At 38.8% G+C, this 26,622-nt stretch overlaps 1 protein-coding gene across 3 annotated transcripts in view; it reads right to left on the bottom strand.

The window, feature by feature from the left end:
• The window catches only part of LOC101158122 (tankyrase-1), a 91,646-nt gene that overhangs the window by 10,330 nt on the left and 54,694 nt on the right, over nt 1-26,622 (bottom strand). For all 3 annotated transcript variants that reach the window (XM_011481926.3, XM_011481927.3, XM_011481929.3), the window contains 16 exons: nt 18,235-18,329; nt 15,291-15,357; nt 14,838-15,024; nt 12,482-12,603; nt 12,311-12,402; nt 11,898-11,976; nt 11,469-11,640; nt 10,608-10,687; nt 9,176-9,321; nt 8,900-9,065; nt 3,721-3,940; nt 2,846-2,955; nt 753-941; nt 510-590; nt 229-415; nt 63-142 (listed from right to left, as the gene is read on the bottom strand). In XM_011481926.3, the coding sequence (XP_011480228.1) occupies nt 63-142; nt 229-415; nt 510-590; nt 753-941; nt 2,846-2,955; nt 3,721-3,940; nt 8,900-9,065; nt 9,176-9,321; nt 10,608-10,687; nt 11,469-11,640; nt 11,898-11,976; nt 12,311-12,402; nt 12,482-12,603; nt 14,838-15,024; nt 15,291-15,357; nt 18,235-18,329 (2,073 nt within the window). The remainder of the gene's footprint in view (nt 1-62; nt 143-228; nt 416-509; nt 591-752; nt 942-2,845; nt 2,956-3,720; nt 3,941-8,899; nt 9,066-9,175; nt 9,322-10,607; nt 10,688-11,468; nt 11,641-11,897; nt 11,977-12,310; nt 12,403-12,481; nt 12,604-14,837; nt 15,025-15,290; nt 15,358-18,234; nt 18,330-26,622) is intronic.

Below are 26,622 nucleotides of genomic sequence, written 5' to 3'. Positions count from 1 at the left end.
TTAAACTGCCTTCTATCTTCCCGCTTGTCTCTCTGTGACTCATGCAGAGTTTAATTGTGTACCTGTTCTCGCTGGAAGATGTCCCTAAGGTGTTCCAGGCCCAGACTCTTCAAGAACTGGTTGATGGTCATGTCCAGCAGAGCTGTAGGGTCATCAGAGGAGGTTACTCGTGAGACAACACACACACACATGATGTGAGAATGTGGGGGCTTGTCCGTATAGGCTTACTGTCGTTCTCCTTCCTGTCGGAGCCGGACGCTCCATCTGCGACATTGGAGACTCCGGCTCCTGCGATGTCGCTGAGGGGGGCGGTCAGGTTGTCAATGCTGCTGGCTGCCGATAAGCAGGAGGGGGACGGGGAAGGCGAAATGACCACCGCTGCCGTTGCACCTGTACTCACCACGCCCGCACTCACCTGAAAGAGAGGAACGATCACGTTGTTTCAAATATGGTTATGTTTTCAAACCATCGTGGACCTGAAGGCTGCAGGTCCAAACCTGAGAACTCACCACAGTGGCCTGTGGTTTCAAGCAGCTGGGCAGGGCATCTGGCGGCATGGCATCAATCAGCAGAGCTCTGATGTCATCAGCCTGTAGCCAAAAGAGAAGGAGAACCGACGTGTGTTTTTAAAAGTATGTAAACACAAGCTGAAAAAACAGCTAAGATATAAAAGTAGATTTAGAAAAATAATACTAGAGGAAAACAGTAAAGAGAAAAGTTTCTGAAATGTCTCTTTGGTGGTCTGTTTTTACCGTTGCCAGGTCCAGCGGCGTCTGTCCCTCCTGGTTCTTCATGGTGGGGTCAGCTCCGTGCGCCAGCAGCAGCGCGCAGAGTTGAGTCCGGCCTTTCTGCGCTGCTTCGTGGAGTGGGGTGAACGCCCACTTGTCTGTGGCGTTCACACATGTGTTGTACTTGATCAGCAGGGCGGCGATGTCCACGTGCTGCACAGAGGAGTGGAGGTCGAGATGAAGACATGAGAGCTGACAGGGATGGTTAAGGGAGCACTTTGAGGAAGAAAAACAGAACATCAGATAAAGATGGAAGGAGAAAGTATGAAAAACAGCAAACAAATTGTTTTTATCAGAGACAAAAACATGCTACAATGATCCACTGTATTAGGAAATCCGTTCCAGAGTTTGCTTTGGCAGAAACACAACATGAAGTGATTTAATTAAGTATGTGGGGGTGCCTCATTGCATTTATATGTGTTGGTGTGATGCAGAGCTCATTAAGCCATCATAAAAATGTCTTCCATGACTCTCTTTGCAGAACGCTGAGCAGAGGCGAGTAAACCTTGGAAAACCTGGCTGAAACTATTTTAATTTACAGTTTTAATTACACCCGTTTGAGGTTGTTGCACACGTCCTTAACCCTTTTCCAACACTCACTGCTGCTCTGGACTGTTAACCCTGAGTACTTAAAGTCCTTCACCTTCTTCACCTCCGCTTCCTGTAACCTCACCGTTCCACTTGAGTTCCTCTCATTTACACACAGATTCTCCGTCTTGCTGCGGTTGACCTTCATTCCTCTCATTTCTAATAATGACTGCTCTGTCTAACACAGATAAATAATTCAGGACACAATCACTTCATTTCACTAAAAAGGAAAGAGTGTTTGACTTCCTGTCTGAGGCTGATTTAGAATCAAAACTAGCTGGACCCAGGTAATGTAACTAAGAAACCACTAGGTGGTTTGACACTTAAGCATTTTGAGTTCAATTAATTCCAATGAAAATGGATCAATTTTACAAGAGAAATAAAAACCTGTTTGATTGATTTCAGTCTAAGATAGACCCTTCTGACATCAATAAATACCACATTTAGTATCCACAGGAATTGTACTACCGTATTTTCCGGACTATAAGTCGCACTTTTTTTCATAGTTTGGCAAGGGGTGCGACTTATACTCCGCAGCGACATATATAAGAAATAAATTGAAATAAATACATTGTTAACCCTCCTGTTATGTTCATTTGTGAGGAACAGAGATGATGTTCGTGGGTCAATTTGATGTATGAGGTATGTTAAGTATTAAGAGGATGTTAAGTGACTCAGAGAATCAGCAAACTTTTTTTTACAGTAAGATCTTGAAGGCTAACAACATAATATTCTATTTTCCAATGATTTCATAGATTCAGAAATGCAATAAAAGTGAAAACTGTTTCTACAAATACAGGATGAAAACAGAGTATTAGTTAGCCAATGATGCTTCATGAAAAGAATAAATAGGTTTGAGAAAAAATGACTGTGAAATTATTAGATAAACAGTCTGCTATGATTGTGTCATATAAGGTTGTGAAAGTTAAAATGCGACTTATAGTCCAGTGCGACTTATCTGTGTTTTTTTCTACTTTATAATGCATTTTTGGGCTGGTGCGACTTATACTCCGGTGCGACTTATAGTCCGGAAAATACGCTATTGAGTCTTTTTTCTAACCTTATAATTTCATTTAAATCTGAGACTAAATTTGGCTTAAATCTAACAGACGGGTGACTGTCAAATTCTAAGATCTGAAATTGCTACATGGTATGTTGTAACAACTGTTATTCTTGTTTCCCCTGCACATTTGAACTCTTTTTAACCCTTTAAGACTGGGGCCGTACTGGTGGACAGGAAATAGCACGTGTTCTTTGAATCAACTCAACTCTTTGACTGTTTGTGCAGTTAATGGGATTTCACTGGATTGAGAAGCTGAGACGTAAAGGGTTGCATGTCCGCGCAAAGCCGCTTTTCTCATCCTTCAGAATCTGTTGGAAGTACGGCTGTTGCACAAACAGTCAACGAGTTACAGCAGTTCAAAGAGTGTCTACAGTTAAAGAGGAAACCGTTTGTTTTGGAGCCTTACCCCGTACGAAGCAGCGTTGTGTAAAGGAATTAACCCTCCTTTGTCCTGTGCGTTCACGTCAGCTCCGTGTTCCAGCAGATACTCTGCTACTTCCAAGTTGTTGTAGCCGGCTGCAGAGCATCACATAGACAAGACGGAAAGTAGAGGAGAGGTGGAAAGGAAAAAGAAAAAAAAGGGAGAATTTGAGCCCCCATGGGAATAAACGTGATAAACCACATAAGGGTTTTTTATTTTTTTAAAGCAGAAACCAAATATTTTAAGAGGCTGGATCTTCTGCTAAAAAAATGTCTGATATTTAAATAATTTTGTTGCAATATGAGTCTGAAAACTGCCCAATGTGCTGCAATGGCTACACAAGAAATATAAACATCAGCGTACATCAGCGATTCATGTGGACATTTTCCCCTTCAGATGTCAGTTTTAATGTGCCTGATTTAGGTTTTCTGTGCAAAATTACATTTTATGTTGTACTATACACTGAAGTCCGAGATTTTCCTGGAATCGTTAAATAAAAACCTAAAATCATAAATAATCAATGCCATTGACTTTTCTTATTTTTTAAAAGTCAGCTTTTAAATTACCCAAACAGAAATAACTGAAATAATTATTGCAATGCATTTTTGTCTTTCTCTGAGCCTCTTAGTGTTTTTGTTGTTAAAGCCTGTAAGCTCCTGTAGTCGCAGTGAGGTCCTGTTATCTCTGACATAGATTTCACAACTTTTAGAGATGCTGAATGAAAACACCAGGTTTGTGCACAGAAACATCATGTCTACTCGCCGACTATAAAACGAGTGCAAGATCCAACATAATAATCTAGATGTGACTGGATAGCAGCTTATTGAATCCGTTTCTATTCTTCTATTCCTGCCTTTTACCTGCGAGGTGGAGTGGTGTGGAGTTGCGTCCCTGCGTGTCCCGGCAGTTAATGTTGTCGGGGCTACATAGCTTCTGCACCCTGGCCAGGCAGCCCTTTTTGGCAGCGTCCAGCAGTGCAGCGTCTCCTCTCAGCAGGTCCTGGATGTCTGTGTCCCCATCCTTCACCAGATCAAGAGGCGTGTTCCCATCCCTGTTCTTCTTGGTTGGATCTGCTCCATGCTGAGGAAGAGAAGGCAGAATCTCATGAAGAGGAAGGAAAACAAAAGGACGACAAAGAGAAAAACTATGCAAATAATTATCTATCACCTGAACATCAATGCAAATAAATCAAATGTTTAGAGTCAAAGGAAAAAAACTGGGGATAAACCAGAACTCAATCCATCCCAGACAGTGGCATCCTTCAAAATCTCAGGTCCTTTCAAAAAGTCTTTCACTTTGACAAGATGACAAGTGATAAGAGGCAGGAGGAGACAGACGGTTCATCAGGAAGCAGTACAAGGAAAATAAGGAGTAGACAGATGAAGCGGACGACACTCACCTCAGGGATAAAAGTAGACATTTTCACCTCTTAGCCGTCATTTGACTGCAGGTTTAGAGAGGTGAAACTGGGCCTCTACCGGCACCTTAGAACTGCCCTCACTCTTTCCTGATTGTTTGGATAAACTTAAGTCGGTCAGGAGCTCGAATTAGACTTTTCTTCAGAAATTTAAGAATTAGGATGTTTAACAGAAACTTTACCAAACATCAAAAAGAAAATCTTTTCTTTGCTCTGGTTTTTATTATTTCTCTTATCTGTAGAGTTTTCACACAAATTTGATCAAAGTTTGCAAAACATTCAAATGATAATCAGATTTTTTCTCAATCAAGAGCTGCAATTTACTGCAGATGATAAATCATGAAGTTCAAGTAAAACCAGAAAAAAAAAACAACAGCTGGACTACAGCATTTTTTCATATTGTGACACGTGACTATGAGGGTAAACCTGGTGTTGCATTTGTTTGATTGCTAGCTTGCTCTAAATGCAGACAGAAGCAGATCAGAGGCTACTTTCATATCACATTAGCAACGCGCGTTCAAGGGTCCACTTTCAATGAAAAGCCTATGCAAACGCGCATAAACCCACGTTCCTGTCTTCCACGTTCACAACTCTCGTGTTCACCTGTCGCTTTGCAAGTTTCTATGACCATCTGGCTCTATGTACAAAACACACAGCCATTGAACATGTGTTGAAAGTTAAACCAGGTTAAACTTTGACCAATCAGGGACTTGTATTTGGTAGTGACGAATGGATGGTGTCTCTTAATTTCATTGAAGTGCCAACCGTTTAAAAACTGATCATAGAGGAATAATTAATAATTGCGGTTTGTTGCCAGTTGGAATTATATGAACTAATACTTTCATATACCAGAATAGAGCTGTGAAAGAAAAAGCCGGAAGCAAGATTTGTAAGACGTGCACCGCTATGATATTTTGCATCAAGCCTCTTCCAAATGCAGGTGGCGTATGTGCTAGTAAACAGTAGCAAAAGAAAATATAAGAAGTCCCTCCCTGCATGTTCAGTGTGAACGCCATGGGCTATGCGCGCTCAGGACCCGCAATCAGCAGCATTCTTGAACATGCAACACATGCCAGGGGTGGCCGCAGCTTTAGAGTCGCATTGAAAGTCCAAACACCTCACAATGATTTCAGTTAGAATGAAATACATCATGAAAAAAACAGCCTCCATCCCCACTTTAAGAACTCCATCCTGTATTTCAAACTGCAGGCTCCAGACCAGTTATTGGATGAAAGGGATTGAGTTTAAGGATTGGGGGTGTTTCTATTATTAAATTCCAGAGCTACTTTGAATGTGCTCGCTGGGATTAATGAGCCTCTCAGCGTTTACCCACAGACAGCGGTAGCAACACTTCATTTACTGCTGCGTGGATGATGATAACACTAACAACTAAACACGCCTCCCATCTAATAACACAACTTTGGTTCGGCTGCAATGCAACACCAGTAAAGCTGCTGGGACAGATAGCGTCTGGACAAGTGCTGCACTTAAAAAACACCTCTAAAAACACAACTTCCTTCAGGTACACAACACAACAACAACACAAGTCACAAAACTCCAATCCACTTTGAAAGAAAAGCATGTTAACGTTTGATTGTCAGCTCTGGTGTTCATATGGAAGTGGAATAAGGAGGTCAGCCTTGAAACAAACTCCTTACTTTGGTCTCTAGTGCACATTTATGGAACTGTTTATGGACTTTCAGATAGAAAACCAAATAGAAACCATACAAATTCCACAAGGTTTATCAGATTATCTGGTGATAGGACCATAAGGAACCATTTGGTAAGGATTGAAACACTGTTGTCTTTGATTTTTTAAATCATTTGTAGATCTTATTGTTGTGGAACCTCTAATAACAGAAATCTGTCTTTTCTCTACAAAGTTCATATCAGATTAGATTTCTTTGCTGTAAAAATGGAAAATTTCCCTTCTTTATGTATATTTAAGCTGCCATTTAGCTTTGTTTTCTTCTTTCTTTCGTTGTCTTGAGGAGACAACGAAAAGCTTATCTCCACAAGAGGAGCTTAAGTATGGGTTTAGAGTTTTCCTGGCTTATTACTAAAATGGCACAGGTTTTCATTACAGAGTCTGCTGCTTTTCAATTAATCGAGAGTTGATCTGCCTCGGAGAGGCTGGAAAACATCCCAGCTTCCCAGAGCCAGACGTGACCTTCTCTAATTACTTGTTTTGTTGAACCAACAGCCTAAAACACAACAAACTACGACTTTGAGGCAGAAAAACGTTGGTCTGCTGGAACTATTGCATATCAGAAAATCTTTGTTTGATGAAGGTTTTTTTTCCTAAAATATAATTTCATTAAAATCCAACAGCTTTGTCCACAGGTCAGGGAGTATTTTAAGTAGTATCTTCATGGGTTTGCTTTAGCAAGGATCAAATCTCCTGTTCTGATCATTTTCTTTTGAATAGATTTTTCTAGACTCCTGTAGTTAAAGCAACACATAATTTAAAAAAACATGAGAGTCTAAGTTTTGTTTTTCTGCATCTAATATTTTTTAGCATTCCTCCTAATACTCACACAATCACCTCGTCGTACTGCATTCTTACTGATTCTTCTGCGTCTTTTTCAACAATATAGTCACAACGCTCTCATTGTTCTGATGGGAAAGCTGTGTTCTGTCGTACACTAACACCAGATGTGGAAACCGTATTCACCTTTGCTTTAAAGGCAGCTTTATACGATGACGAACAGCCTGCTGCCTCTTTGTTTTTGTTTACAGCTCTCTGTGGACTTTAGGTGGAGGTGTTTGCAGAGCCGAGGCGAGGCTCTGACTGCTTCTCTGCGCTCCTGGTTCTGAGCTCTGCTCTGGACTAGAAACATTCAGAGCTTTTTGATGCATAACAACTTTTTCAGGTTTTTTATCTTGTATTACATTGTCTAAGATTTTTATTTGCAGTTACACTTTTCCTTCACTGCTTTTACTTCGGTTTCCCTTTAGCTCACTTTTCTAGGATTGAAATCCTTTCATAAAAAAGCAAGTTTGTGACAAATACTGATTTACTTTAGAATCACCTGTTTGAATGTAAAACTAATCAAGTACTTCATCTCACTTTGTCACAATATTTTCATTCTTGGAAAAATAAAGAGACAACTTGAAGACCTTCACTAAATAGTTGAATAAAAACTAGAAAGTCTCACAAAGACAATTTGTTGCTTAACGTCAAACTGATTTTCTCTTTTTTTTTATTGCCTAAAACCTTTTTCTTTCTTCTGCTGCAGTGCAGTAAACCATTGATGATCTTCTTAATTTAAAGAATGTTTAAATTCTTTAAATGAAGACATATTCATCTTTATCTTTCTAATATAAAATGTCTATAATAAAAGAATGGAAGGTACAAGTGGTGTCTTTTTCAAAACACGGAAGTGCTAATCCTTTGAAATTTCTCATAAAGAAGAAATTAATAATTGCAGTTTGTGCCCGGCCAGAATTCTATGTCACCAAGTCTTTTTCCAACTATGAGTACATGTGCTAGTATGGGGTAGCGGCAGACCAGTGTGAACACTATATGCTAAAAGTGCGTTCAATAGCCTGTGTTCAACACGCTCTTATACGCACCACTGTGAACGTAGCACGAGACATAAGCATAAAACAGCCAGAGGACCTCGCTCCATGAAAATACGACCTTCCATGTCAAACTACGAATCGACAAAATAACTTTGATGTGCAAAATGTTTCAGCCAGACGATGATTTCAAAAGAAAAGCAAATTGAAAAATCCTGAAGTCTTTAGTATTTATCTACATACAGTTGGGCTACTTAAAAAAAAAGAGGAATAAATGAAGGAAGGGGATAAAAAATTAGGACTAAATTTAAAAAGAAAAGAAAAACAAAACATAAAAAACATGTTTTAGAAAAGCAGATTTGGGAGAATCATAAAAAAGGAAGGCCAGTTTCCCTGACGCATCTTAATCTGTGGGTGTTTACAAAAACCCACTCGGCTGTGAATGTGGCACAATAAGCTGTTACATAACAAAGATTTACAGCTCCTTTTTTTCTAGAAATCTTTCATAGAGCTTCATACACGGCCTTTGAATGGGAATACCTGCATATCATTTGTAAATGTTACACAAAAATGAATTTCTTAGACAAATATTTAACTATTAAAAAATCCTGACACATTTAATGGCTTGTTTGACCCATTAAGTAGTCAATCAAAAGAATAACACGGCATTTTATAGCGGAACACTGTCATTGTAATGCAATTAGAAAAAGGCAAACTATAAACTATAATGCTGTCTCATGTGTTATGTGTCACTGTGGTGTCTGAACTCCTCCCAGGCTGATCCAGATCAGCTGATTGGGCTTACCTGCACCTTTTAAGCAGTCAGCAGGAGGAGGGAATACGTTTGTCGCTGTTTTTTGTTTGGTTTTTCATTTGGTTGGTCAGTTTTTGTTGTCTTTGTCCCTTTTTTATTCATGTTTCTATTTCTACTTGTATGCTTCCCCTGAATGTCAACCATCTGTTGATTTCCGCTGGTATCCCGGTTTTCATAAACACAGACATTTTGGAAGTATACCTCTCAGGAGCTGTAATAAATGAATTTGCATGCATCCAACAGGATCTACTGGTCTACTGTGAGTAAAGGACCATCCTAGTCTAACCTTTAGCAGCAGCTTGCAGATCTCATATTTGCCCTTTGCGGCGGCTTCGTGGAGCGGCGTAAACTTCCACAAATCGGCCACGTTGACTGAAGCTCCATGTCGGACCAACAGCTCGGCCACTTCGTAGTGTCCGTATGAACAGGCATTGTGAAGAGGGACCAAACCACTACAGAGGGGGAGGAAAACAAGATCATTTTTAAAGAATTCAGTCTAAAAATGAAAATGTCAACTACAAAAAGATATCAGTGGAAAATGAGTGAGAATCTGAGGCCTCACCCTTTATCTTTCGCATGAACGTCAGCCCCGTGGTGCAGCAGGTACTCCACCACCGACACTCGGTTGTAGCCGGCAGCAAAGTGAAGAGGAGTGGAGTGCCGTCCCTCCAGGTCTCGGCAGTTCACATTCTGAGGCGTGCACAATGACTGCAATCAGAAAAGAAAGGAAACTTTAGCATAAAAATCCAACCAAAAGGCAGATCTGATCTGTTTTTGGTTGTAAAAAAAGACTGCAAACATTATTCTTATTTTAGTCTTAAAATCAAAAAAGAAAGCTGACAGGCCGAGATCATATCTCTAAACATCACCTGCCCGGGTGTCAAAGCATCTCCCCTCTCAGACACTGACGGAGCCTCCTGAACATGATAATCACCCACTGCCTATCAGCAAGTGTGAGGACACACCAGGTTATCTTCTGCTGCAAAAATTTTACGTCCTAAGGCCCTCTCTGATGAAAATAGTGTTCTTAAGATTTTAGCATTTTCATTTATTTTCTATTTTTACGTTGTTTGATTAAAAGTGCTAAATAAATAAGTATTTCTTTATTCAAAATCGTTGTGAATCAGAAGAAGATTCAACAATATTGTTGGAAAAAGCTTGTAGAAGTGCCGTAGAAGCTTCTATGGCAAGCTACAATCTTTCTGCTCCGCTCCATTCTGATGCATCCACTTGCAGACAATAAGATCCATGTACGTCTTTGTTTTCCTCGTCTGAGCTGGAATCTGACTGAAAACTATACAGCTCAATAGCTTCAATATTGCTCGCCATTTTTTGTTTGTTGGTAATGTTAGGTTGGGGTTGTGAGGGGTTGCAAGATAGTGGTAGAGCGCGTAAACAGACGATGACAGGAAGTAGGGGCAGGCTTACCCCACACCAACCGTCCCACCCACAACTCAGAGGTGAATTTCTAATGAACTACTGCTTCTCTGCAAAAACTATGTTCTAGAAAACAACGCAGATATGTTACTTTTGGCCTAAGAACAGCATGATCGTAATTAAAAGATCACTGGGAAGTTTTACAACAAATCAAAAGATGATCAGAGTTTAAATAAAGGAAGTTTTTGATAACTGTGGCAAAAACAAACTACAGCAACAGTTTTAACAGACTAGAAATAAAGACAGCACTGAAAAAAATCCAAAAGGGGTTAAAAAAACAGAGTTGGAGAAGAAATTCTAGAGGTTACCTCTGCAAAGGGGAAACTTTCTTTTCTAGTTTTTAAAACAAAATATTTTAAACTGAACTAATTAAAATTAGTTCTTCTCTAATTCTTCAAATACAAAAAAAATATTTATTAGTAAACCACTAAAATAAATTTAAAGAAAAAATGGATTTTATAAATGAATATTGTTTCTGGTACACGCATATGATTTTGATAAGATTTTTCCATTTTTTTAAATTTTAAGTTAAGATATTTAAACAGAAGGAAAATTACCTTGATAGTGTCCAGATCTCCAGCTTTAGCGGCTTCCAGGAGTCTGTAATCCACATCAGAGTTCCTCACAGGGACACTTTCTGCAGAGCCGCAAAAACAGGAATCAAACAATCAAGAAGAGGCTCAACTCAACCCTCAACAAAACTATACCTGGAAAGAAACTGTTCATTCGAAGTAAAATTACTTTCTAGTACACAGTTGACACCAGAGCAACTTTAGCAGCATTTTAGTGCTCTTGGTCTAAAAATGCTGGGAAAGAAACATTTCTGACATCCACGGGAGAAAAATTTGGCAGATTTTCTCCATGGCAACAACTTGCTGAAAATAATGAATCGCAGCCTTTTACAATGGCTACCAAAAATAATCAAAAACGAAAAACGGTTTATATATTTATATATTATATTTTTTTTCTCACTGGATCCAGACTGACAGCTGAAAAAAAACAAACTTTCGGTATGACCTTTATCTGTTTCCTGATTCTGGTCAACAAAAGGTGATTCTTCTTTCTGAAGCTTACAAAGCACATAGTGGAGCCACATTCATGCATCTGTTTCTTTATGACTTGACCTTAGGAGAAACACAATTTAACTGATGAAAAACAAATCTTTAGTCTGAGCATTACACAGCAATGAACTGTGATGTGGCGTCTCTTCTAAACTAAGGATTAGTTAACTCAGCCTCAAAACCTATTTACCCATCTGCAACATCACTGTGAATATATCAATATTGACCTTTACAAAACACTTCCAGTTAATCCCCCACCTCACTGCTGCTGCATAGCAACTAAACCTCTGGGCGCACTCGTGCACAGTTCATATGCACTCCGCACCCCACCTCCCACCATCATGAGGGACAGCGTACCATTGAGTATCTGCTGCACAGCTTCGTTTCCCATTTGAGCAGCCGTGAAGCCCTGCAGCGACACCAGAGAGGCGTCTGCCCCGTATCCTAGCAACAGCCTGCAGGTCTGAAGGTGGCCGGCCAATGCCGCGCGATGCAGAGCCGTCTGACCCAGCGTGTCCAGGGCGTTCACCTGCAAACACAAACATGTGCGATGTCTCGCATGGACTTTTCTGTCTTATTCAAATAAAATGTATTCTACATAAGTCGCATCTTTAAATGTTCACAGTTTTGTGGTGGTAGCGTCACATTATTGCACATCGTTGGTATTTAGAGCAAGAGTTTAACAATAAAAATCATTCGTAAATCACCTATTTTTAAAATACATTTTTTTATTTACTTTAATTTTTTACATAGATTTTGTGACAAACAAAACAAAAAACCTCGCACCTTTGCACCGTGTTTCTGTAGCACCTCCATGATGTCATTATGAGCCCGTTCAGCCGCCACATGCAGAGGAGTCATAAAACTGAAGAAAAGCAGAGAAAAATCAAAAAATTACTATTTGTTCCTAACATGCTCTTAAAAATTGTAGATAAATTAGGCAAAAAAGCTTACAAGAAGCTAAATAAGGGTTCAATTTTTTTTTTTTTACCAGTTTTTCAAATGTTTAATATGCTCCAAATTCCAGTAATTACTCATCATTAAAGTCATAATAGAATAGTTTGCTGCAACTTACACTACCATATGAGTCACCTCACATGTAACAATGATCACTGTCAAGTTTTACCATCTGCTTATCTGGAAAATAAGCTTCTTGCTGGATTTTTATTTTTTAGAATTTATGAACAAGAGTCACTCACTCCTTATTCTTCTCATTGACGTTGGCCCCTTTCCTCAGCAGCAGCTCTGTGACCTGTTTCCTCTTTGGGTGTGGCGATGCCACTGCACAGTGCTAATTACCATAAGCATAGAAAACCACATTAAAATCACATTCAATAATAGGAAAGTGAGGAGACTGAGTTCAAACACACCAGTGCAGTTTCATGTGTGTGAGGGTGTTTAAAGTTGATGATCTCCAGAGCCAGGGTCTTCTTGGCCTTAGCCATGTCAGCCTCCCGAGCAGCTTGGAGGAGCGAGTGGCCCTTAAATTCATCTGAAACAACAACAAAACCTTCAGATTTAAAAGAAGGAATAAACCGATAACAAAAAATATTGCTTCCATGAATAACAATGACAAATTTGACAAGCTAAGCCTTAAAATGTATAAATATTTACAAATGATTTCGGACCAAATTCAGTCTAACAAAAAAGAAAAACCTTTGGATCTGCTGTGGGCTCTGGATGTGCTGCCTTTTAAAATATTGTTTGAGTTTACTTTTACTCCTTTTAATTTTTTTTCTACGTTGTTTAAATGTTAAAGACCCATTAAGATGAAAACAGGGTTCTTGGTGTTTATAACATCCTCTTCTAGCATTTTTCTGATGATGGTAGGGATTAAGAAAATTAAGTTTGAATTGCATTTCTGAATATTTCTTTATGAATCGTTGTGAATTAGGAGCAGACAAAAAATGCTGTTGGAAAAAGCTTGTAGTGTAAAATGCGCTGGGTGGGCAAAAGCACCCTGCTCTGCTCCATTCTGCTCCAATCACTTGACAAACAGATTTATGTACATCTTTGTTCTCCTTGTCTGAGCTGGTATCGGGCTATAAACTGTCCGGCTGGATTGTTCTGATATTGCTCGCCATTTCTGATGCATCGGTAATGTTAGGTTGGAGGTATGAGGGGCTGTAAGCTAGCGGGAGATTGTGCAAATATATCGTAATTAAAGGACCACTGGGAACGCTTTTAAAATAGATGAAAGGATGATATGAGTGGGACTTTTATCAAACCTATAGGATTCGTCATGATCAAAACCGATTTCATCTGTTAAAATGTGTTTGTAGGGAGAAGCTGCCTTGTTTAAGGTAGAAACTCCACCTGATGGCACAGCTAAGCTAAAATTAAGCCTAAAGAGGACAACTGTAGAACCTGAAGCACAAAAACAAAATGGTTCAAAATTTAGTGAGTTTTATTTTTTTCTACAAAATTTTGACTCAGTTAACTTATGCAACACCTGTGGTGTGCCATATTTGAAAGTGTAATCTCTGTCTTTCCCTAACTTGTTTTTTTTTTTTTTTAAAACCTCTGGGTCTGCTAATGCAACGCTTGTGCAACAAATGCTGCAAAGCCTCCATTCAGCCTTCAGAGGAGAGAAATCTCCCAGTAATAGAGTTATAGAGAACTGATAACATCAAGGCTAATCAATACGGCAGTCCTTGATAATCTAGTCCTGAAAAGAGTTGATGAATCGTCACTTCTCTGGTCAGCCGGCCACCGTAGTTTTTTGCCTTTTTACAAAAAAAAAAAAAAGAAACTTCACTCGTAACCATACTTAAATACTTTATACGTTTTCTTTTTCTTTATTGACCATTTGAAACTTAGTAGGCCTAATGTAACAAAGTCAGCTCACTTCTAGATGTTTCTCCCGCAGCTAAAAATACAAACAAATGAACCCTGAACTGTTGTCATCCTAAATTTGTGGAGATAAATCTATGTGCAAGACTGAGATTACTAAATCTATCATATAATTTCCTTTTTTTATTTTCCAAAGACTTGAACTCTTGCAGAAAATTTGAGGATTTCTTGACGTGACTAAACTCTCACTTTCCAGATTCTCTCAATAAACGTGAAAGCCCGACTTTACACGATGAGACAGCTGCTCTTTAACCGCACTCCCGAAACCTCTGAGGACAGAAGGGGCCAGGAGCCAACGCAGAAAAACAACAACAAAAAAAACAGAAAAAATGGGAACACAGCTGTGCAAAGGATAAACTGATAAATAAAATCAAATCATAAAGTCATTTTTTGAGAGGGTATTTTCATCCTTCATGTGGATTTTTTAACTGCAACTAGATCTAGAAATAAAACGGCTTGATTTTAAGTAGCATTTATTCTAAACTTATTTTTCTTTATTTTTTCTTTCAAAGGTTCTGACCTGTTCAGAAATTACAGCATTTTTTTAAATGATTTATTCTATGAGAATAATCAGTTGATTTAATCGGGTTAGAATGTAGAAATAATAAATCATATGATGATGAAAAACTAGACTTTTTACAGTTTATTTGGTAAATTATTCTGAAAGAAATTATTGTAAAACTGTCTCCTAACTTAAAAAACAATTCTGTTTTCTTCATATGCAGAGTATTTCTTCTTGGTTCTGGAGCAGCTGCAGGGGATAAAAGTTATAGAAAAATAAGCAATAATTGGCTTTTGTTGCTGCTGCTCAACCTTTGATGCAGGTTGACCTGCAGGTTATCGGGGGTCAGCTGCAGGTGAACACAGACTCACATGTCAGCCTCTCCTTCAGCTCTGGAGTGGGGGCCATGTCCACTGAGCTTTTGCTATGGCAGTTAAGCAAGGTCGGGTCAGCGCCGTGGCTTAACAGCAAAGAGCAGACTTCCACGCGGTTTTTAGACGCCGCTTCATGCAGAGGAGTGAACTGCCACAGATCCATGGCATTCACACAAGCTCCATGCTGAGAAGGAGGAGGAAAATAAAATCAGAAGAAACGTACAATTTTAGCACAAAAAAAGGAAGAAATGTAGTAAAGAAATTACCCAGAAGTTTTTTTTTTAAATGAAATCGCAACTGAGCAGAGGAAATAGAAACCTTTAAAAAATTCAAGTCAAATTAGGAGGTCAATAATTAGTCAAATACTAATATTTGTGTCCAAAATAACAAGAAAATTGTATTTTGTCTGGACATTTCCTTGAAGAACAATGTAATAGTGTGTGTTTGTACCTTTAGAAGAAGTTCAGTAACTTCATAGTGTCCATAGGAACAAGCGTTATGAAGAGGTACCAGCCCACTGGAAGGAGGAAACACAAAGTTGTTTGTTCAGTAATACAACCCAAAACATGAAAAATACTATATTTACGTGTCTTATTAATTAAATGTGTTTAAATCAGTTCAACAAAGCAGCATGTCACACATTCTGCTTTAATGACAAAATTTGTCCCAAAAACAGAGCATAAAGTTTGGTTATACATCATCAGACATCGGATATGAAATCAATATAGACCGAAAAACTTAATATATATTGCATGCCAATAAAGTAAAGTGGGGCTGCAATTGATTATTTATTTTGTGCCATCTATTGGGTATTTTTATTATCAGTCAAGATTATGTTAGAATCTGATTTAATGATTTTTTCAGTTGTAAGTTTGTTATCATTGGAGTCTAAATACAGTATTTTTAATATTCCTTTACACTCTTTGAGCCACAGCATTTTTGCTTGTTAGTTTAAATAAACATAAAAGAACTTTTTTTTTACACCAAAATACATCTTTGGTGTAAAAGGTTTTTGCTCACCCTTCCAAATGATCAGAATCAGGTGTCCTAATCACTTGGCCACAGGTGTATTCACATTAAGCAGTCAGTCATGCAGACTGTTTTTACAAACATTTGTGAAATAATTTGCTCCGCTCTCAGGAGCTCAGTGAATTCCAGCATTGACCTGTCACTGGATGCCACCTGTGCAACAAATCCAGTTGTGAAATTGTCTTGCTCCTAAATATTCCACAGTCAACTGTCAGCTCTATCAGAACAAGATAAAATAGTTTGGGAACACCAGCAGCTCAGCCACGAAGTAGTATACCACGTAAACTGACAGAGGGATCAGCTGATGCTGAAGCACAGAGTGCAAAGAGGTCACCAACTTTCTGCATCGTCAACTGCTACAGAGCTCCAAACTTCATGTGACCTTCAGATTAGTCCAAGTACAGAATGCAGAGAGCTTCATGGAATGGGTTTCCATGACCGAGCAGCTGCATTCAAGCCACACATCACCAAGTACAATGTAAAGTGTTGGATGCAGTGGTGTAAAGCACACCGCCACTGGACTCTAGAGCAGTGGAGACGCGTCCTCTGGAGTGATGAATCACACTTTTCCATCTGGCAATCTATTGGATGAGTCTGGGTTTGGAGGTTGACAGGAGAACGGTGCATTTCTGACTGCATTGTGCCGAGGGTGAAATTTGGTGGAGGAGGAATTATATAGTGTGGGGTTGTTTTTCAGGATTTGGGCTTGGCCCCTATGTGAAAGGAACTCTAAATGCTTCAGGATACCAAAACATTATGAACAATTCCGTGCTACCAATCTTGTGGGAACAGTTTGGTGCGGGCCCCTTTGTCTTCCAACATGACTGTGCACCAAAGTGGATGACAGTCTGGGTGTGGATGAACTTGACTGTCCTGCACAGAGTCCTGACCTGAACCCGATAGAACACCTTTGGGATAAATTAGAGCAGAGACTCAGAACCAAGCCTCCATCATCAGTGTGTAACCTCACCAATGCGCTTTCGGAAGAATGGTCAAAAATTCCTATAAACACACTGCTCAACCTTTTATCATATTAAAAAAACTACAATGGCTTCTAATTTTTTAAAAGGGACCTCGCTGCAAACAAGATGTCGCCTGACATCATCAGCTGGAAGCGGATAATATACATCATCTCATCTTCCTCCGCTTATCCGGGACTGGGTTGCGGGGGCAACAGTCTAAGCAGAAATGCCCAGACTTCCCTCAACCCGGCCACTTCCTCCAGCTCCTCTGGGGGGACCCCCAGGCGTTCCCAGAGACATAGTCACGGATAATATACAATTTACGATAATCTTAATCCTAACCAAAACCTCAAAGTGTTCAGAATTGTAAAAGAACTTTTAATGAAGCTTAAACGAAAAAATGAACTGTAACTGTTAGGGTCACCAGTTCAAATATTGATATTGGTGGACTTCCGGTTCCGAAGGAGGGCTTCTGCCACTGGATGCTGATGTCTACAGCCAGGTGCACTTGAATTTTTCTTGCTGATAAATCAATCATAGTTCAGTCCATTTTGAAGCAGCTCCAGCTTTAGTATGCCACCAAATGTCCCTGTTTTTCTTTATTGTTTTTAAATGTAGTAAAAAACTTTGGTATCTATTTGAGTCGCTTTACAGAAAAAACCTAAGCCCCCCCAGGTACTTTATTTAGTAAAAGTGTAAAGATTATTTGATGAATCAATTCATCTAACCAGATCAATGTGTCTGAGGCAAGTTATCAAGTAAAATTGTTTTAACCCTTGTATTATCCTCAAATACTACTCACACATTTCACCCTTGGGGTTAAATTGATCCCAAGGATAATAGGAGGGTTAAAAAAGGAAATAAATGGAATATAATTGACCTAGGAAAATACCATCTGGATTAGGACATGGTAGATTTTACAGATCAAATTGGATTGTTAAAAATCGACTGAATTGTAAACAGCAACTACAAATTATGAATCGAATTGTTAAAATGGATTGTAACACCCCTATTATTTATCCACAAACAACTAAGCTTTCAAAGAAATGCTTTATTTTATAGAAACACTTGTTTTACTTTACTCTTCTTTTAACATCTTAATCGATTTTTTTCTTCTTCGGTGGTGCTGACTTCTACAACACTACAGTGCTTCCTCTGGTAGTACTCTTTCTGTAGCAGCTATGCTAAAAGTTACTCTTTGCTCTGCTAAAAATATATTCAAAAAAATCTATTTAATGAATGGTCCTGGAAGTCTACTTCTTACATTTGAATTCGTAGACTTAGAATTTTTGTTTACAGTATAATGGATTATAATGAGGAGTTTCTGCAGCTCTAGTGTGGTAAAGCCTTCCCAAATCTGCTCTCTTGACTTTTTGGAAGTCAGACGGCATAGGTGCACGTACCCCTTGTCCTTGGCGTGAACATCTGCTCCGTGTTGCAACAACAGCTGCACTATCCTCACTCTGTTGTATCCTGCTGCCAGGTGCAATGGTGTGGACTGTGGAGACAAAAAGACAATAAAATTATGGCTTCTTTCATATAATTTAGGCTTACAAAAAAAATTGTGGTGTAAGAAAAACGGACGTCACACCAGGGGATATTGGGAATCTTAAGGATAAGATTCTGCAGGGACAACCAGGGCTCTTTATCTCCATTCAACTGCAGTAAATGTAAGAATGGCAATAATTTCCACATCTAGGCTGATGAGAAGCTGCACTTATGAATAAATTAAGATTGCACTGAGATAAGATCATTTCTGCTCATCATGCAACATCTCTTCTTCCTCCAATCTGGAGTGACACCATGATTGGATGAGAAATCCTTGTCAGCAGCGAGATTGCTTTCATTGTTCAGCAAAACCCAACTTGTTTTAGAATAATAAGATTGAAAGAAACAGATTTCCGAAGGAATGCATAGACATTTTAAAAGTTGTAAACATTATACATCTATACAGCCCAAATTAACTTTTCTCCTGTTAGTAGAATATTACAAACAAATGAGAATCAGATAGAATAGAAACCGGTGGGTCAAAAAAAAGTTGCAAGACAATGGAGACAACTTTAAAGTCATCAATTTAACTTGAAATTTTCTGTACTCACTGTTTTGCCGGGTGTCGCCTTATTAGTTTGCGCAATAAATTTATAATGATCTATTATTTTTTCCTTACAGTTTACAAAATCTAAATTGTTTTACAACCAAAATGACAAATAATCTTCTCTATGAACTTGATAATGTTTTAAACTGGAGCATGAGGAATGGAAGCACCTTTTGGGGTTAGGGGATTTCCATAACACTGAGACAGAAATATTGTCAGATAGCAAACTGTTTCTGCATTAAAATATTTACTGATGTCATGAAGTTGAGTCATGCTTCTCATTAAAATGATGTTTTTAAATGTTTTGATCAAATCTCTACGTAAAAATAGAATTGCCTGGCTTGAATAACGTACGAGTCAAAGTTTGAAATAAATAACTGTGATGTAACCTCAACAATAATTTTATTTTAAAGACAAATGTCCATCAGAAAAAAAAATTATCACAAGGTTTGCCAAACTTCAAAATTAAAAATATAATGTTAAAACCCTATACCTATAAAACGATTTTGTATTTCATCCTTTTAGTTTTACAGTGTGACTATTCAGAGGGTTAGTGAATGATCCAAATAGGCACACTCTCCCTGCTGACACTGAGGCGACAGCCCTGTCTTTAGCAGTCTGGTTTATTCCTGAGCTATACCTAAAAAGTAACCAGCTCTGATAAAGAAAACATGTCTGCAAAGCTCTTGATGTCAGACAGTACTGGCATGGGAAGTTGGTAACTGAACCTGCCGTATGCTGGCATGATCACTGCATGGGGACAGGGCCTCCTCCAGTTCAAGTATGACCACACATTTTACGCTCCAGAGAGAATAAGGAAGCTGGGAAGTCTGCAGGCGACCGACACTGGCAGGGCAATGAAGCAAAAATGAAGAAGAAAACTGCTGCTTGTGTCATCAGCATTTGGACGTTCAGGTAATGTGACTGCTACACAATGAGAGATTTACCAACAGACAGTGATTTTGATTTCATAACCCTGAGGAGAACATCAGATCATGCTGAGGTATGGATTATGGCAGGTCAGCTTTGAAAGAAAAAACAAAAAAATAAAATAAAACATTTGTAAAACAGCAGATTTTCTTAGTTTATTCAGCGCAGAATCACAAGTGCTTGACTGTGAGTGATTTGACTTTATAAATCAAAGTCAGAACATAACTAATGCTTTTAACTAAACAAAGGTGGAATTTGGATTAGCTCAAATAAAAAAAAACCCAAATACGTACGTTTTCTACTGACATTGGTCTGTACTTGGCAGTTTTGGCAGAACTGCTTAAATGTAATGCGGCTAGGCCCGCACAATATACCGCAAATTTTTCGTTAACGCAACATCAGGCTGTACAATATGCATATCGCAAAAGACGGCGGAAATCGCAATAAATCGTAAACCTTAAATGTGTTAAAACAATCTTTTGGCAGCTTAAGGAATCAAATAAATCCCTTTATGCATTTGACCAATCGGATGGACGCCTTCTTGTTGTTGACCAATCAGATGGAGGCCTATTATGTTAGATGTTTGTCACCCATGTCGACGAGGGTCATTTGGAGTATAATTTTTAAACTGTTGCAATAAAATGGGAATGATGTTTTTGGTTATTTTGCTATTTGTTTATGTAACGCAAATTATATCGTTATCGCAATATTAATCTCTAATATCACGAGTTTTCCTCATATCGTGCAGCCCTAAATGCGGCAAACAATCATTTAAGTGTTTGATTAACTATGTAAACCCAGAGTGACTACAAGGGTTTATACAATTTTGAGCCAGTCATAAACTGGTTGACCTGTTACTGTGTGTTTGACTGCCAACCCCTCAAATGAAATCAAACTGGCAGGTTTTAAGTGCCCTGTTTCCAACAACATCGCCTCAATCCTTCTGACCCCATTGAACAAGCTAAAGACCCACTACAATGTAATGTGTTTGTAACATGTTCTTGTAGCATTTTTATCATGATGAAGGACATCTATAAAGAAAATTAGGATTACAAGTGCTCTTCAGAGTATTTTTCAATTCAAATCATGGTGAATCAGGAGAAGGTGAAAAAAAAAAAACGCAGTCTGAAAAAGCTTGTGGTTGTTAAATACAAACAACTGTTAGCAGGCCACGAGCTCCCTGATCCGCTCCATTCTGATGCATCCACTTGCAGACAAAATGGACGGCTGGATAGCACCAATATTGCTCGCAAGTTTTGTTGCACTGCTAATAGGTTTGGGGTGTGAGGGGCTGTAAGCTAGCAGGAGAGAGTGTAAACGAAGGCATGATAAGAAATAAGAGCACTTCTGCTGAACTTCTGCTGCTCTGCAAAAACCATGTACTAAAATGGCATAATCCTTTCTTAAAAGACCACTGGGAACACTTTTACGATAGATGATTGGGGCTAGACTTTAATAAATTGAATTAAACACCCATACACAATTTTGACTTTTTAATGAATAATTCTGACTATTTAAAATATAAAGATATCATTTGGCTCCAAGTGACCCCAGGACAAACTCAGTCCTATGCTTATATTGGGGAAAAACTCAATACAAAGGTAGTTTTACCCTCTGATATTGATGAAATGCATTTGCTCCCATTCTTTATGAAATTCCTCCATATCCTGATGACGGACTTTTCAGTAACGAGAAAAAAGCTACAGATCACCTTTGGAGGCTTCTGCTGCTCATTCAGGAGTTTGAGTTGCAGCAGCAGCAGTGAGGCAGAGCTGCAGGGACAGATGGTACATTCATATTTGAATATGACAGCGACATTTGGGAGAAGCAGGACTGCAGTTTGTCATCCTTCTCATCACAAATGCAGCCGTCTCCTGGGTGTCTGTGTACTTGTAATGCAAATTGTTGTGGATGTAAATAAGCACGAAAAAAAAGACTTGCGTTCAGAAAGCATTAATCAGTTTTAATGGTACATCTGAACCACAAGTCTTTCGTCAAGCTAAAACCACCGATGCATGTACTTTTGCGTCACCACAATGCCGCTTGGCAGGGTCACTTCGGGTAGCCTTAAGCCCCACCCACCCAATCTGCCGGCGCTGTGTGCGGAGCGGGTACATACACGGGTGTGCGAGCTGACCTAAGGCCACACAAACCGACAGCAGACTGCGCATGAAATCCACCACACAGACACACACTTAGAGGTAAAGTTACAAAAATAAATAAATATATAAAAGCTGCTTCACTAGAAACATCGTTCCTCCGAAGACACTGTTCCCCCATCTGTTCACCAATGCAGCTGTTTTTCAATACTGATCTGAATTCACTCCGACTTTACGTTCAGAATGCGGAGTAGAAATAACGCTCTCCTTTTAGACAAATGTGCACGGAGCTCTGCACATGCGAGTTCTTGAAAACAAACACTGACAAACCAAATCAATTGATTTTGAAATCAAAATTTCAAAGTCAATATAAACCCGACAAACTGAACGGTTTCACCAGTTTTTTTTGAACAAACTTTAAGATTTTTTTGTTCTGAATGGATGAAATGAAAGCTGATCAAAAAGGCTCAAGTAATTATGGTTCTTTGTATCCACATTTACATAAGCCCAGAAATCCTGTAGCTGCTGACACTGGGAGCAGGATCAGATTATGCTGTTTGTAAATTTACCTGGAATAACTGATGGAGACAAAAAATCTGTTTCACGCAAGTGATTCATGCATTAAAAACCCTCGAAGGTGTGTGCGCTGAGGCATTCGGTGAATATCTGTTTCTTCTGCCGATTTTTGCTGGTATTTACTAGCTTGTATCATAGATAATACAGCACTTTACTGCCATGTATTGTTGATTTTACAGTGGTTGAAGATTGCAGAATGCTAGTCAAACAAAACCGTTAAAAAGTCAGTGTCTGCCTGCAGGGACCGTTAATGTGAGCCAAAGACACTTGATCGGATAGAATCTAGACCATCAGCATGAACCCTAATGTCTTTAATTGACTGTGGCACAAAAATCATGCAAAACTCAAGAGTTGAGAAACAAAAACAAAGATAGATAAAGCAAGATTCAAGACAACGCATCTGAAATCAGTTGTGCCACAAATGCAATGTGTTTTGAAAGCAAAGAAAAAGATTTTTAAAGCAAACATTTAATAGTTTCATTTGCAACTTAGAATGTTTTCTTTTTATAACTGTACATTATGTTTGCAAAGAAATTTTGATACAAAACTGACTTTTGTTCTCATTGTAGTGGCACAGATCTAACTATATTCCACCAGTTGGCAGCAAGAGAGCTGACTTTTCCTCTGGTCTGTCCTTGTAAATTTTGGCTATTTTTGGGTAATTATTTGCAATTCTTCTGGGAAGAAATGCCCAATTACTGTCATTCCATGGATCTTTGTGGAAGTTTTTGAGTCATTAGGGCATTTCATTTCTTTTGTCTTTCCTTTATATTACACTGTAACATATCCCCTAGATTGTGTTGTAACATGAAATGGGGGCTCGTCCGGGATTTCAACATGACATTCTCTGAGGTAAAGACTACTTTTTTTTCCCAATGCAATCAGCTGACACGCTGAATAACAAAACAAACGTCTCTTGAGCTTTGATAATCTAAAAGCTTTTCTGTGAATTGGTCGGTTCAAGAAGAGGGTGGAAGGAAGGGGGGAGGAAGAGATTACAAGAAGGATGAAAGGAGAGAGTTTTCAATCAAACTCAGAACAAGATGTAGAAGAATTTGAAATTTTCTTGTTTCTTTGTATCCATTTTGTCTGTGAAAATATAGTCTTTTCATTGTTGGCAGATAGAAAACTAAAAGCATGAACACTTCTAGACACAATCTGTTTCTGTGTAGACGTATTCAAAAGAGTGAACAACAGCACTTTGATCCTACACCCAAACCATACAAAAGCATGTTTCCCTCCTGCTGTGTTGGTTCCTTCTTGGTTTCCATTTTACCTCAACCGTCTCTGCGTTCGCCTCTTTCTACCCTCTTTACGAGCCTGTCAAGCTGTTCCCATGACAACGGTGACCGTTTGCTGTCAGCAGTTGCCATAGCAATGACAAATGATCTATTGAGGAAGGGTGGGTGGATTTGGACCGTTTTGTCTTGCGTCGCTTGGAAGTGAAGCCTGATGCTGTTCCATAACTGTGTTCCTAAAGAGGGGATACACTCCCACTCTTATTCAAGCGTGTGTGTGTGTGTGGGTGTGCGTGTGTGTGTGTGTACGATAGAGAGATTGAGATAACAGGGCATGTTGGCATAATAACAACTTTAAGGACTTTGTGTAATAAATTGTTGCTGCAATCGATTAAACTTTCTCTGCTTTGCTCTTCAGGTAAGGGCTGCAAATGAGAAGGTGGATGCAGTGAAAGAGTTAGATATCCTGATTTGCAAATGTATGAGCAAATGTCTGTGGTATTCCTCTGACTGACACAGAAAGACACACAATCACACTCTTTTAAAGCTGCTGACAGCTTTGCCCAGGCAGCAGCTTGGAAGATAAATAACCCACAGCAAGAGCTCTCATCTTATGCTTTTGTATCCACAATCACACACATGCAAACACACACATCTATATTCCTAGGCATCACCTGTCTATCTGTTCCGCCTCCAAGCAGGAGATGTGGACTTTTCTGAGGGGAGATCCTGGCAAAGTTTAAATCTTTACAAAATTTTTGAAAAACCCTCCTCAAAAGGACAGAAAATGTCTTTCTCACTTTGCATCAAAGACTGACACATGAGTGTACATGCTTCAGGTTTTTCCACTGTCATGTTCTTTTTACATCAAAAACAAAATATAGAGCGAGCAATTCAGCTCTACAAATTTAGTTTATCTTATGTATTGTTTTATTTAATTCATATTTTTCTGTTGTTCTGCCTTGCCAATGCATTTCATCCATCCTCTTAGACAAGTATAAAGTAAAGACATTGTGCAAGCTTTAATCTGAACGGGAAGTAAAGTTTTCTTGAATTAGTTTCAATAAATCTAAAAAATTAAATTTGATAGGTGTAGACGAACCAGTTTCTGGTCAAAGCAGACTAATACGTTGACATCAGTCGGTCAACCAATGCCACACTCCTTTTTGATTTTAATTTACAATTAAGGGTTTATTGAGTGAAAAAAATGAAAACCAGGCAGTTTTTGAGAAATGAGCAATTCCTAAAATAGAGTATTGCTCTGTTGCTTTGAAGGTTTAGAACTTGATCCTGGATCAAATTGCATGGACTAATAAATAGCAACGTAGTTGTCTCTATGAGCTCCTGTTTGCTTGCTTGCTCATTTCAAACAAGAGTAAATGTGTGGCATAAAAACGCCAGGACAGCTGGTGGTCTCTCAGTGGAGCCTGAACCTTCATGTCTGGAGACGGCCGGGTTCCTGCTTCTTCCATACACATCAGAAAAATGTCTAACGCTGGAAGGTGTTAAAACCTTTGTCAAACTAGAAAACAATGACTGCAGGCGGGACTGCAGACTACAATGCTTTTCTGAGTTCAATTAGTTCATTAATGAGCAGTGATTATTGATAACATCCTTATTAATGAAAACATTTGATTGTCATTCAAGGTTTTGCAGAAGAAAACCTGTAAGCTTGTTGTGTTATTGTTGACACTGTCACTCACTGGTAGTGTGTTGTCCAGGTTAAATGCAGACTGAATGAGCCTCATTAAAACAGACTTCTCTGCATGCAGCAATACACATGTTTACATACACTTAACACAGAAAATGATGAACATCTGGGTAATGGTTTGTTAAAAATGTTGCATCTTGGGAACATTTAAACACACACCAAAAGCAATATAAGTATTTTAAATCTGCACAGGTATCGATGCAAACTGCCTGATTCTAGCAATCCAGGAAGGTCTTTTCTCCTAATGAACCAGTCTTTTGCTACTTCATTCTACATTATCTTGCATAAGTTCATGTCTCCTAAATTACTGGACACACTGTTTGGCAAAATGTAAAAATAACACGCTGCTGTGCAGTAAAAACCCAGAAAACAGCAAAGTGAGCAGTTTTGAAAAACCTTTCCAGACATCAAAGCCAATTAAAATAACCCCCCAAAAAAACAAATGTGTTATAGAATTAGCTGAAATGTAAATAAAATGTAAATAAAACTATACACTTCTGAAAAAAAGTGGCCCTTGCTAATGTTGGTTTTTTTTTCCACTTCTTTAAAGTAGAAATAAAACAGAAAATACAGTCAAATACAAACATTCACATCTATTATTAAAACCAAAATGATTCCCTTGAACAGAACTCAAGAGCGTGGCATTGTAATTTGAAACATTTAACACAGAACTCTTTCAAATTCCCTAAAGCATTACAACTTTTCTGTGAAAAATCCATCAGAGCTCTTCATCAAAGGCGAGCAACCACTCGGATTATCAAGTCTAAACTGTGCTGCAGCTGAAACTTGACTTGTGCTTGTTGCCACTAGACAGTGATGGTAAACACGGTCTGCCAGCATGGTGCTCTCAGCAGGAAAAGCTCACATAATTAAAAATGAAACAAGACTTCAGTGGAAGCCCTTTTTCCCCTCTCTCACTGTGAATCTGCATCCTGCACTGCAGCTTTGATTTTTGTGCCAACAAGGACGAGCATGACTGACTATCTGATGGTTTTTAGAAAACTCACAAGAACCAAGCAAAAACCACGGTAAGAAGAGGTCGACACAAAGTGTGGATGGAAAACAAAAGACAATTCCATGTAAAACAGAAACAGGAAAAATGCTAAATGCGTGCATGAGGGGTGGAAATGAAGACAGGAAGC

This window comes from Oryzias latipes, chromosome 12 (genome assembly GCF_002234675.1).
Source record: "Oryzias latipes chromosome 12, ASM223467v1".
Taxonomy (NCBI): Eukaryota; Metazoa; Chordata; class Actinopteri; order Beloniformes; family Adrianichthyidae; genus Oryzias; species Oryzias latipes.
This window is presented reverse-complemented; position numbering and strand designations above follow the sequence as displayed.